Source organism: Lacerta agilis, chromosome 18 (genome assembly GCF_009819535.1).
Source record: "Lacerta agilis isolate rLacAgi1 chromosome 18, rLacAgi1.pri, whole genome shotgun sequence".
In the NCBI taxonomy this organism is placed as follows: Eukaryota; Metazoa; Chordata; class Lepidosauria; order Squamata; family Lacertidae; genus Lacerta; species Lacerta agilis.
Window position 1 is genome coordinate 9,198,445 of NC_046329.1, and position 13,805 is coordinate 9,212,249.

Sequence of the window (13,805 nt, forward strand, 5' to 3'; positions counted from 1 at the left end):
CACCTCGGCTCTTCGAAAGCCCTTGCCACTAGGCAGCGCCGCCGTGCTCAGATTTTGCCAGGACGCTGCGAGAACGGGGCGCTGGATTAGGCGGGTGTTGGACAGATCCAAATCAAAGCTCTCCTTAATGAAGCTTGGGTCCGCTTCTCCAACAAACCCGTCTCTGTGGGGGGGGATAAGCCCCGTAAAAGTAAGCTGATCAGACTTCTGCTTAATTCCTAGCTTAATGAGCTAGGCGTGTTTTCTTGGAAGCAGGGTACAGAAAGCAAAGGGCAACCGTCGCCAACACGCTGCAATCCGGTCCTTGTCTGTTCAGTAGCAAGTCCGCGACGGCGCTTGCTTCCCAGGAAGTGCGGATCGCAACCTTTCGAGTACCTCGTAATCCAGCAAGCTTCCCCCACGGTCAATTTGTACCCTGACTTTAAAAAAATAATAATTGGCATAGCTGAAGGGGCCGGCATTTTTTATATATATATATATTAAAAACCCAACCCTGTCCTTAGCAAAATAAACCAAAAAAGAGTTGTGCTTTGCTAAAGTGATAGCCCTTGAAATCAGTACTTTAAAAGGGGGCTGTTTTTTTCCTGGGAGATAACTGAGAAACTCGGCGAACAAAGACAGGACGGTGCAAATATAATATTGCGACGGCGTTGCATCTAGGACTGTTCTTTTTAACACGCCGCTCACGCAAAAGAGGTTGGGGTTATGCTAAACCACACAACCCCGCTTTGCCGTAATGGCGTGCTTCGCGGACGCCGCTCCGGTTTCGTGGCCAATCCCAAAACGGGCGAAAGGATAACCAGGTTCGCGTTGAAAAGGCACCAAGATCTGCAGGGCTTGGCTTTTCTTCGTTGGCAGCTCCTATGCGTAAAGGACCGTTCTTTCGTTCCCGTTTTCGGGGCTGGGGAAACACCGGCCCGGGTCGTTACCCTAGCCGGAAGGCGGCTGCGGAAACGCCACGTTGTTGGACTGGTTGGTGTTGCAACCCTCCGTTGGAATTCCCGCCTGGCCTCCCGTACTCTCCCCGTTGCCTTCTCTCCCGAAAACAGCATCCTCGTCCACATCGCAGCGGCCTTCCTCCCGGGTCGGGCAGCGCTGCAGCGGAGAGGCGTCCTCGGAATCCGACTGTCCGGCGCTGTACGTGCGGCTCAGCGTGCCTTCCTCGCTGGCTTCGTCCGCGGACGGGGTCTCTTCGTCGCCGCTGGTCTCGCTGCCTCGCCGCGGGGGCCCCTCGACGCCCGCCTCTGCACACTCTTCCGGATCGGAGTCGGAATCGATGAAACGGGTGCTGTCTTCTGTGTTGGGACAAAATGCAACCCGTTATTGCCTTCCTTTGTCTGCTCCCTTTTCCATCCGCCAAGGAGACCCGTGTAGGTTCCGCGGCTCACCCTCCCCATTTTATCCTCACAATAACCCTGCTAGGTGGGCTGGCAACAACAACAACAACAACAACAACAACAACAACAACAACAACAATTTATTATTTATACCCTGCCCATCTGGCTGGGTTTCCCCAGCCACTCATTATTTTTTTTTAAAAAAAATCTTATTTATTGATTTTCCAATACAAATCTCCAATTATCCATCAAATTACAATCCAAATTAATTATACAATTCCCAATTAAAATAATTCCAATTAGACCAAATTTTTTACACTGGGCGGCTCCCAACGAAATACTAAAAACGCGATAAAACACCAGACGTTAAAAACTTTCCTAAACAGGGCTGCTTTCAGATGTCTTCTAAAAGTTAGGTAGTTGTTTATTTCCTTGACATCTGACGGGAGGGCGTTCCACAGGGCGGGTGCCACCACCGAGAAGGCCCTCTGCCTGGTTCCCTGCAACCTCGCTTCTGGCATTGAGGGAACCGGCAGAAGACCCTCGGAGCTGGACCTCAGTGTCCGGGCTGGACGATGGGGGTGGAGATGCTCCTTCAGGTATACTGGGCTGTTTAGGGCTTTCAAGGTCAGCCCCAACACTTTGAATTGTGCTCGGAAACGTCCTGGGAGCCAATGTAGGTCTTTCAGGACTGGTGTTATATGGTCTTGGCAGCCACTCCCAGTCCCCAGTCCAGCTGCCGCATTCTGGATTAGTTGCAGTTTCCGGGTCACCTTCAAATGTAGTCCCACATAGAGCGCATGGCAGTAGTCCAAGCGGGAGATAACCAGAGCATGCACCACTCTGGCCAGACAGTCTGCGGGCAGGGAGGGTCTCATCCTGCGTACCAGATGGAGCTGGTAGACAGCCGCCCTGGACACAGAATTGACCTGGACCTCCATGGACAGCTGTGGGTCCAAAATGACCCCCAGGCTGCGCACCTGGTCCTTCGGGGGCACAGTTGCCCCATTCAGGACCAAGGAGTCCCCCACACCTGCCCACCTCCTGTCCCCCCCAAACAGCCCTGTCTTGTCAGGATTCAACCTCAATCTGTTAGCCACCATCCATCCTCCAACGGCCTGCAGACACTCACAGAGGACATTCACCGCCTTCAGTGGTTCTGATTTGAAAGAGAGGTAGAACTGGGTATCATCCACATATTGATGAACACCCAGCTCAAACCCCCTGATGATCTCTCCCAGCGGCTTCATATAGATGTTAAAAGGGGTGGGGGAGAGGACGGAGCCCCGAGGCACCCCACAAGTGAGAGCCCAGGGGTCTGAAACACCACTTTCTGGACATGCAACCCATGACTGCCTTCCTTTCTCTACTCCCTCGTCCTTCTGCCAAGGATATCTGTATCCGTTCCGTGGCTCGCCCTCCCCATTTTATCCCCATACTAACCCTGCGAGGCGGGCCGGCTGAGAGAGTGAGAGACGGCGAGTGTGTGCCTGCATTGACAGTATGGGACCTCCGTGGTTTCAAACTGCTTTTCGCATTGTGTTTTAATTGCCGCGACCCGCCTGGGGCCTTAAGGTGAAGCTGGGAGGGTGTAATGAATTGTAGGAAGAAAAAATGCAGTATCACCCGGCGTCCAACCTTCAGACAGGTGGTTCCGACTCACCTCTGTACAGGTCCTCGTGAAAAGCAGCGTCTGCCCGTTCAGCGGAGGCCGTGAGGTATAGATCTGTGTCGTCTGACGGCTTGCACGTGTCTTCCTGCACATAGAACGCAAGACATTGCCGAGATCCTTAATTTACGTTTTAAAATAATAATTTTCATTTGATTGAAAAAAATTAATGTACAGCAATATCAATTGCAAACCCATTATAAAGAGATTGTTCTGAATCTCAAAACTTCCCCCCATCCCCTCCATGGGTCCTAATGTCAACATTTACAACCGCATATCAATTGGTAATTCACCTTTTTTATCCATCTGAGTTATCCATAGTTTTCCTTACCAAGTTTCGTTACCTTTCCAGCAGATATTTGTGCTTGTTCTATACATTTTTGCTAACTTAAAGGTAAAGGGACCCCTGACCGTTAGGTCCAGTCGCGGACGACTCTGGGGTTGCGGCGCTCATCTCGCTTTACTGGCCGAGGGAGCCAGTATTTGTCCGCTACCGGGTCATGTGGCCAGCATGACTAAGCCGCTTCTGGCGAACCAGAGCAGCACATGCAAACACCGTTTACCTTCCCGCCGGAGCGGTCCCTATTTATCTACTTGCACTTTGACATGCTTTTGAACTGCTAGGTTGGCAGGAGCAGGGACCGAGCAACGGGAGCTCACCCCGTTGCAGGGATTCGAACCGCCGACCTTCTGATCGGCAAGCCCTAGGCTCTGTGGTTTAACCCACAGCGCTACCCGCGTCCCTAACTTACTAGGAGTCAAATACCACCTGTACATCATTTTAACATAATTCTCTTTCAGTACACAATGTGCCGTAAATTTCAAGTACAACATTCCTTGTAATGCTAGAGAAGACATGCGAGGGGATGTTTGGTCCAGCCAGACGAAACTCCCTGTTCCTCCTGGCTGGAGCATCCTTCCTTTTGCATGTGATGGAAGGTGGGCGTGGCCTCACCTGCCCAGGTAACAAAAGGACGAGTCACGCAGCACATCTCCCTCTTCTTCGTTTGACCAGCTTTTAGCTAGGACTGCTCTGCTAGCTCTAAACTAGCAGAAGCACTGGGATAATTCCCCCATATGGGGTAGATCCGCATGTACATATTTGTAACTAAGTCTGCCTTCAGGGATCCAGCTGTGAACTGACGTGAGTAAACTTCTTTTATTGACTTTGAATAAGATTGTGGCGTCTTTATTCTTTTAAGAGGGATTCAAGGGAACTTGGCAGGAACGTACAATTCAATCTGAGACAGACTTGAGTTGTACAATAGCGAGAGGCTCACACGAGCCTGCAACCAGCTCTCTGCTGTGCGTGCAAAAAGGGGAATGTAACTCTGCTAAGTAAAGGAACTTGCTAGCACAAGCTAGGAAGGATATTAATAAATATATCCTCTCCTGCCACCCTGAAGATTTGCACAAATCTAGCAGCACAAACAGCGGCGCCTTCAGAGGAAGCTCCCCCTCTGCAGCAGAGACCCTCTCCGAAAGGTTCCCCCCTTACCCGGTTCTCGCCCACGTCCTCGCCTTCCCGAACCGTGTCTTCAGGGCTTTCCGGCAAAGCGCCGCCGCTTTCGAAGATGGCAGGGTAGAAGGTTACGAGGGCTTCGACGATACGGGCTTGATGCGGGTAGTCGACCAGCGAGGAGAGGGAGATGGTGGCCTCGGTGGGCCTCGGGCGCATCAGCGTGGGGCCAAACACGATGCCCAGGTTGCCGGGGGTCATCTTGTTTTCTTGCTCAGCTTCGACGATCCTGGGGGGGGGGGGAGAATCGGGCAGGACGACCCAGTTAACAAGGGTTTTGCAACACCGAGGGGCGGGGTCTTCTAATTCTGAATACAGCGGCACCTCGGTTCTCAAACGCCTTGGTACTCAAACAACTTGGAACCCAAACACTGCAAATCTGGAAGTAAGCGTTCCAGTTTGGGAACTCATTTTCCCCCGAAAGCCGAGCGTGCTCCGTTTTGAGTGTTACGCTGAGGCCTGGCTGTTTCTGCTACTTGTTTTGCGTTTTTGTTTTTTCTCGGCTCTTTCCTGTTTGGTTTTTGTGACTTGTGTGGAACCCGGCACAGCTACCGATATATCGGTTGTGTGACCGGGGCCTGGCTGAAGTCGTTCGGGTCCAATGGTCCCGGCCGTCACCATGTGGCATCGCAAAACCTCCTAAAAAAACAAACTGGTGGGTTTGGCCACGGCGATCGATTCCGCTTTGGTTTTGGAACGGACTTCCGGAACGGATTAAGTTTGAGAACCAAGATACCACTGTACTGGCTGTTGTAGAAGGAAGCGAGTGGGAATCCCACCCCTTTTGGGCCATTCCATGAAAAATGAGCCTGATAAGAATGCTAGATGAGCGCTGGACTTTGGCGAGGAAGATTCCAAACGTGCAGTCTAACCATTTTTTAAAAAAGCTAAAGACAAAAGAAGTTTAGTTTATGGACCTCCTTTTCAAAAGTCCACCCACGTCGTCTTCGCAGAAGTGTTCAAGTTAAAAAGTTTTCTGACGATTGTCCCACCCCGTGACAGCATTTCCCCCCTTAATTTTGTATCGTTAAATTCCTTAAACTTAATTCCTGGTTGCATAGTTGTAACCAATAAACGTCGATTTAAACAGATATGCTGAGTTCATCATGGATTCACCTCCCAACTCACAGAGTTTTTCCACAAATCAAACTTATCTCAAGCTCCGTGTCCTTTTTTTTTGTCCCCCACCCGTGACAACGCTTTTAACATTTAATAAAATTGTCAAAAATATCCATAAAAATAATAATAAAATTAGCAAAATGTTCGGTATCTTATTAAGAACATAGTTTAAATTTTGGTTGTTAATTTTTGTGTAGATTTACATTGTTACACATGTGGGAATACCAAAAAACATGGTCCAAGTGTCGATTTATACGATCTGAGGTGAAACCTTTAAATGAATTCCTATGCCTTAAATGCCTTGTAGAAGACAGGGACCCTGAGATTACCCTGAAAGTAGCGAAATACTGTGTAGCAGCCATAAAGCTCAGAGAACAAGCGGTGTCATCGCTATGAACAGAACCCTAAATGGCAATTTTTAGGCAATATTTTAAATGCCCCGATTCTAATCTATATATTTTAAATGCTGCTGTATAACGTGTATATACGTGTATGGTATTTGCTGTGCAAATTTCAATGTATCACTTTTGTATTGTTGATTTAGTGAGTTGGTCTGTGACCGTAAAAATAAATTCATTTCATCGTCCAAGTGTCTCTCCCACCCGTGACAACGGAATGGTCTTTGCACATAAATGACTTCTAGGATGCTAAGCGATGCAAGATTTCTCTGTTTTGTTCAGTCGGCACTGAGCAGAACTTAAGTAAAATGTTCAGTATCTTATTAAGAACATAGTTTAAATCTTGGTTGTTAATTTTTGTGTTATATTTACATTGTTGTGGGAATACCAAAAAACATGGTCCAAGTGTCCCACCTGTGACAATGGAATGGCCCTTTTATTGGAGGGGAGTCGCCAGCCAGCAGTCCCCGCATCCTCTCCCGCTTACCTCCTCAAATGCAGAACGATGTACTTTAGGGTGGACAAGTTCTCCGACGGCAGATCCCTCAGTAGATCCCTCAGCTTCGTCACCAGCGCCACGACCACCTTCTCGGTCTCGGGTCCTCTGTCCACCAGCTCGGCGATGCTCTTCCCGGGCCTTCCCTCGGCCCCTCCCTGCAGGCTCTCTTTGGCCAACCCCATAAGGCTGTTGTACATGCGGAACGGCATGATGGGTTCCGGGAGCTGGGATGGGGCGAGAGGGGGGCTATTGGGTTGCTGTTTATATTACGTGTTTTGTGTTTCTTATATCTTGATTTCGGAGGGTCGCAGATGGCTAAAATAACAGCCAAATATCAGAGGACGCACAAATAAAGATTTAATTAAAGATTGGGAAGGATTAAATCTTCCTACTTTCTTTCCTTTCTTCACAAAATTTCTTTCACTCTAAACTTAACCAGATTGTCGATTTTGAAGATTTATTTTGAATTAAATTAAGAAAGATGAAAGATAGGGAAAAGATCTAAAACAGACGGAAGGATGAATCTGAAGTAAAGTACTGTATGGAAGGTGGACGTCACTGTATAGACTATTTGTATAGATTATTTGTGTAGAATTGCAGCAATGCAGGGAGGAATATAGGAAAGGGAAAAAGTAGAATAATGTGTAATTAGAATTAACTACTGTTTTTTGTTTCCTCTGCTTGTGTCTCTCACTTAGTCTTACCCTTTTTTGTTTGCTTCTCTTTTTTCTTTATTTTTTTTTCTTTTTAACTTTTTGTGGTTTCTATTTTTGTTGTTTTTGTTTGTTTGTTTGTTTGTTTTCTGTTTTTAGCGGTTGTTGTTATTCCTTTGTATTTGTACCTACGAAAGGTTTTTAAATTTGTTGTGAAATTGTTAAATCTAAATAAAGTTCGTATTTAATTAAAAAAAATAAAAATAAAGATTGGGAAGGATTAAAAGAATACACGGAGAAATACTGTCCAAATGATGAAATATTGATAGATTGAGTAGAGAGTCTCGCACGGGAAAAGGATGATAAAAAGATAGCTTTCTCTCCCAAGTTCTCCCATAATTATCTTCATACAAATTGACGTTTTTCATGGTTATTTCAATTCCGAGATATCTTGCTTTTTGTACAATGCCCAATTTGGTTTCTCTTTCCAAATTTTCCCTGTCTTTCTGATTCATATTTTTAGTCATTGGTTTTTTCTCTGTTTAATTTGAATCCCGCCACCGTCCCGAAGTCCTCCATACATTTTAACATTTTGTTTACACTTTCAATTGGCTCTTCCACCATCGGTAGCATATCGTCCGCAAATGCCCTTATTTTATGCCTAGGGCTTGCCGATCGGAAGGTCTGCGGTTCGAATCCCCGCAATGACGGGGCAAGCTCCCGTTGCTCGGTCCCTGCTCCTGCCCACCTAGCAGTTCGAAAGCACGTCAAAGTGCAAGTAGATAAATAGGTACCGCTCTGGCGGGGAGGTAAACGTCATTTTTGTGCACTGCTCTGGTTCACCAGAAGCGGCTTAGTCATGCCGGGCACATGAACCGGAAGCTGTACGCCGGCTCCCTCGGCCAGTAAAGAGAGATGAGCGCCACTAAGGAAAGGGAGCCAGAGATCGGCCGTGATCTACCAAAACCTTGCGGGGATCTACCAGTAGATCCCGATCGACCTGTTGAACACTATAATTCTATGATTCCACGACCCGCGGGCACTGTGGTCATAAAACCCAAGCGTTTCTCCTTTCCCTTCCTGGAGAAGAGGGCCCTCAATATTGCCACCTTTCCAGCCCAAAGACCGCCCAGGTCCCCCACAATCCCCGGGGAGACTCACCTGCCGCAGGTACAGCTTCAGCACGTTGCTGATGTCGTGAGGATAGGCCTGGGACAACTCGACCAGTTCTTTCCCGTTCTCGAAGGCCTGGCACAGCTTCTCCACGCGGGTCTTGACCCCGTTGACGCGGTAGATTCCCTAGAGCAGTGGGGGGCGAACCTTTCAGAGACCGAGTGCCCAAACGGCAACCCAGAAAAACCCCACACCGTTATCGCCAAGCGCCAGCAACACGGGCAATTTATAACACGGGGTAATAATGATTGTCTGCATGCGCACATACAAATAAATGTAAATCAATCAATAAACCTAGCCAGATAGGCGGGGTATAAATAAAAATCTCGGCTTTGAAACTGGTCTGTAATGTCCAGAAGTTGAGAGGAGGCTTCTTCAGTAAAAACGTAACTACTGCCCCTCTCAGAACAGATTTCTTACAAGGTCATCTTTGCGCAGAAGCGCTGACATACATACATACATACATTCTTTAATTCGACCGTCGGTCAGAAAAAAAAATACATTTGTACAGAATTAAAAGAAACCTCTGAAGGAACTTTGAAGGGGGGGGGGAGGAGGAAAACATAACCCACAATGGAATGGAGCTAAACAGATAACGCCATATTGATACAATCAATTTAAAATCTCGCGACGCTTAAAAGCTAAAAGAAGAAATTTAGCCACTTGTGGGAGGCTGTGTTTCTGGTGACATCGTTCAGTAAGTATAAAACCTGTCTTTCTCTGGATAGTTACAGGTGGGTAGCCGTGTTGGTATGCCATAGTCGAAACAAAATAGAAAATTCTTTCCAGTAGCACCTTAGAGACCAACTGAGTTTGTTCTTGGTGTGAGCTTTCGTGTGTATCTGAAGAAGTGTGCATGCACACGAAAGCTCATACCAAGAACAAACTCAGTTGGTCTCTAAGGTGCTACTGGAAAGAATTTTCTATTTTGTTTCTCTGGATAGAAAGCTAAATTGACGTAAAAGTGGAGCTATAAGGTAGAAGCACTGACCACAACCAGGGGTGTCTTACCCATAGAGGAAAGGGAACCACGTTCTGGAGCGCGCCAGGGAAGAGGCGGAGGCTGGACATGGCACCTCCTAGTATCAGCTTGCCGCTCTCGCCCGCCTCCACCATGCCCGCCTCCGAAGCAGCTCTGCGCCCGGAGCCTCCGCCTGCCGTGGCCACCGCGGCACGAAACAGCCAGCTGATGATAGTTCAGAATGCGGCAGCTAGACTGGTGACATAGCGGCCGCCGAGACCCCATAACACCGGTCTTGAAAGACCTCCATTGGCTCCCAGTACGTTTCTGACCACAATTCAAAGTGTTGGTGCTGACCCTGAAAGCCCAAAACGGCCCTGTAGACCTGAAGGAGCGTCTCCACCCCCATCGATCTACCTGGACACGGAGGTCCAGCTCCGAGGGCCTTCTGGCGGTTCCCTCCCTGCGAGAAGCCAAGCTACAGGGAACCAGGCAGAGGGCCTTCTCGGTGGTGGCGCCCGCCCTGTGGAACGCCCTCCCACCAGATGTCAAAGAGAACAACAAGACTTTTAGAAGAAGAGTTTGAAGAAGTGGTGTTTGGATTTGATATCCCGCTTTATCACTACCCGAAGGAGTCTCGAAGCAGCTCACATTCCCCTTTCCTGTCCTCCCCCCCACAACAAACCCTCTGTGGGGTGAGTGGGGCTGAGAGACTTCAGAGAAGCGTGACAAGCCCAAGGTCACCCAGCAGCTGCATGTGGAGGAGCGGGGACGCGAACCCGGTTCACCAGATTACGAGTCCACCGCTCTTAACCACTACACCACACTGGCATCTGAAGGCAGCCCTGTTTAGGGAAGCTTTTAATGTTTGATTGATAGATAGATAATTCGGCTATAAGCCCAGAAGGAAAAACAAATCAATAAATAAAAACAGCATTTTGCATTCTAAAACATCAACTAAAATATTTCAACGCATAATCTCCTTCGCATTACTTACAATCTCTAGATGTACCGTATTATGGCCTTGAAGATAAAGATGGAGCATGGAGTTTACTAGATTTTTAATAGTCATGCAGCATTCCATGAAGTCTTTTATATGAAAGAACTGAAATCAGGAATCCGGCAACCTGTAATGTTCTATAAGAGTCTATGTCCTGGAGTAGATAAGCTAGATAGCAATTCAGGTGGTTTAGCAACAATTTGATGTTTGATTGCTTATTGCATATTAATATTTTGTTGGAAGCCACCCAGAATGGCTGGGGAAGCCCAGTCAAATGGGCGGGGTATAAGATGATTATTATTATTATTATTATTATTATTATTATTATTATTATTATTATTATTATTATCTTAAGACGGCCCTGACAACAACCAAGATAAAATCTGAATCATTGGTTGTTGTTTTTTATCCACCCTGCTCCCTCTCCGCGGAGCTCACCTTGGTCTTCATCGCCCGCCTCTCGATCTCGGAGATGCACTTCTTCACGATGAAGGGGACCCCGTCGGAGCTGATGCGGCTTTGCTGGGCAAAGTCCCTTCCGAACAGCTGCAGCTTCCCCTGGAGCTTTTTGTGCCCGCACTGAATGGCCAGCGTCTCCAAGCACTTTTTGTGGCACGCTAGGTAGCACTGCGAGTGGACGGCGGCAGGGGAAAAAAAAAAGCAGCGGCGTTGATTTTCTTAGTGTGTGGTTCAGGAATCCTCTGTGTTATATCCATTGCCCTTTTGGTGTTTTCCTCCCGCCTACTTTTCCCTCTGGCCCCGCCCACGATGGTCGAGCGGCCCTCGGGGGTGGGGCATGTGGCCCTCGGAGTGAGACCCTCCTTCCCCACTCGAAATGCAATCATAGAACCGTAGAGTTGGAAGGGGGGGGTTCCCCTAAGCACTTATTGGAATGATATATATGAAGTGAGAGATTTCACTTTCCTGGGCTCCATGATCACTGCAGATGGTGACAGCAGTCACGAAATTAGAAGACGCCTGCTTCTTGGGAGGAAAGCAATGACAAACCTAGAAAGCATCTTAAAAAGCAAAGACATCACCTTGCCGACAAAGGTCCGTATAGTTAAAGCTATGGTTTTCCCAGTAGTGATGTACGGAAGTGAGAGCTGGACCATAAAGAAGGCTGATCGCCGAAGAATTGATGCTTTTGAATTCTGGTGCTGGAGGAGACTCTTGAGAGTCCCATGGACTGCAAGAAGATCAAACCTATCCATTCTCAAAGAAATCAGCCCTGAGTGCTCACTAGAAGGACAGATCCTGAAGTTGAGGCTCCAGTACTTTGGCCACCTCATGAGAAGAGAAGACTCCCTGGAAAAGACCCTGATGTTGGGTCCTCGGAGTGGGACCCTCCTTCCCCACTCAAAATGCAATCATAGAACCGTAGAGTTGGAAGGGGGGGGGGTTCCCCTAAGCACTTATTGGAATGATATATATGAAGAGCTCAGAAAATTGATAAAATGTACATTTTAAAAAAGACCAGAAATGTTCCTGTTAAGTATCTTGCCAGAAGAAATTGAAAAAAACAAAAAGAGTATTATGTATGTATGGCACAACAGCAGCAAGAATGCTAGTGGCTAGAAACTGGAAAAACAAGGCTGTGCCAACAATAGCAGACTGGCAAAACTTAATGTTAGAATATTTGCAATTAGCCAAAGCAACGGGTAAAATAAGAAGACAGATGATGCAGGAAGTATGGAAAGAATGGAGGATATTTAAGGAATACTTATTAGGTAGTGGTATAAATGGAATCCTAACAGCAGACTTAGATTGAACCTTTGAACAAGCAAATAGAAAGTGAAAGAAGAAAAATACGAATAATAAAAGGAAAGTATAGCCGTACGTTAAGTCATTATAATATCACGAAATGCAGAGAGGATAATTAGATGTTTCAGAAGGTGTTAGTATAAGTGTGGATAGTTGTTATGTATGTAAGCATTTATGTTTGATGTAAAAGTATGTAAGCAGTTATGTGTGAAGATGTGAATATATGTGATGTGTGTGGGTTTTTTTTTGTATGATGTGTATGATTTTAAACAATAAAGAGACAGATTTAAAAAAAAAAGGAAGGGGGGTTCCCCTGAAGGTCATCCAGTCCAACCCCCCCTGCAACTCGGGAATCCGCACGCTTCCTACCTCCTCGCACTCGGCTCCCTGGAAATACACGTAGCTGTTGCACTCCCTGCATTTCGAAGGGGCCCGCAGCTTCCTCAGGCGGTGGGTCTGCGCAGCTTTGGATAAGCCCATGTGCCGGAAAGGGCCGGTGGGCGTCGAGATCTCCGGGGTCATGTCGTCGATACCTGGGAATCGGGGAGGGGAAAGTCCTACTTTCAAGGTGCAAACGAGAGAGCAGTTCAAGCTTCTTGAACGTAAATACAGTGGTACCTTGGTTCCCAAATGCCAAAAACCCGGAAGTAAGTGTTCCAGTTTTCTAACGCTTTTGGGAAGCCAAACGTTTGACGCGGCTGTCGGCTATTGTTTCCGGGGCGCCTGTGCCAATCAGAAGCCACGCCTTGGTTTCCGAACATTTCACAAGTCAAACGGACTTCCGGAACGGATTAAGTTTGGCGCTTTCGTTTTCGCTATTTATTTTGCGTTTTCGTTTTTGAGGGTTTTCCGGTTCATTTGTTGTATTGCGTATATTCTGCCCCTAGAGGTCGCTAACGTGACGCTGCGTTGCAATGCGTCTCTTCTGCCGCTGGGTGTCGCTGTTGCAGTGGGACCCTAAATACAAAAGCTGTGTATTCTGCCCCTAGAGGTCGCTAGCGTGACACTGTATCGCAATGCATATGTTCTGCCGCTAGGTGTCGCTGTTGTAGTGGGACCCAAATATAAGGGCTGTGTTGTATTGTATACATTCTGCCACCAGCAGGTGATCCCTGACCCTTGCAATCCCTTATTCCACGCTGCTGCGTCTCTCGTCCTCGGGACCACCGGGCATCTTCCTCACCCCCTTCCACGCCGGACCCCCCACCCCACCCTTTGGCCAACAACTGGCTGCACTTCCGCCCCCTCTTCCGCCCCGGGACGTACTTTGCTCAAAGGAAGGCGAATTCCCGTTCAACTCGTCTCCGGGAGACAATGCCCCGTTGCTCGGCATCTCCTGGGACTTCTGTGGGAACCCACCTACCCGAGAAGGATGTCAGGAGGTGAGATCAAGGCCAAGTTTTCTCCGGCGCACACACTCGCACCCAGCTCTCTTTATGTTCCACCCGGGCGCAAAGAAGGGGCGGGGTTCTGGGGAGAAGGGGGTGTGGCCCACGGAGATTCCCAAGGGCCAGGGAGATTGGTGGTTCAAGCCCACCCAACTTGTGGGCCAGGATTCCTGCATTGCCGGGGGTTGGGCTAGATGACCCCCCGGGGTCCCGTCAAAACCCTTTGACGCTACCTGAGCTCGCGGTGGGAACGGATTCGAGGCTGCCCTTTGTCTCCGCAATAGCCGTCGGCCACGATTTGTGCACCTGGTGGCCCCGCCCACCT

At 48.1% G+C, this 13,805-nt stretch overlaps 1 protein-coding gene across 1 annotated transcript in view; it reads right to left on the bottom strand.

The window, feature by feature from the left end:
- Positions 1-930: 930 nt before the first annotated feature.
- The window catches only part of ARHGAP45 (Rho GTPase activating protein 45), a 35,818-nt gene continuing 22,943 nt past the window's right edge, over positions 931-13,805 (bottom strand). Inside the window, exons 15-23 of the mRNA XM_033136915.1 lie at positions 13,714-13,803; positions 13,359-13,451; positions 12,462-12,625; positions 10,767-10,955; positions 8,356-8,493; positions 6,530-6,765; positions 4,505-4,754; positions 3,001-3,094; positions 931-1,295 (exon numbers count right to left, since the gene is read on the bottom strand). Coding sequence (XP_032992806.1) covers positions 931-1,295; positions 3,001-3,094; positions 4,505-4,754; positions 6,530-6,765; positions 8,356-8,493; positions 10,767-10,955; positions 12,462-12,625; positions 13,359-13,451; positions 13,714-13,803 — 1,619 coding nt within the window. The remainder of the gene's footprint in view (positions 1,296-3,000; positions 3,095-4,504; positions 4,755-6,529; positions 6,766-8,355; positions 8,494-10,766; positions 10,956-12,461; positions 12,626-13,358; positions 13,452-13,713; positions 13,804-13,805) is intronic.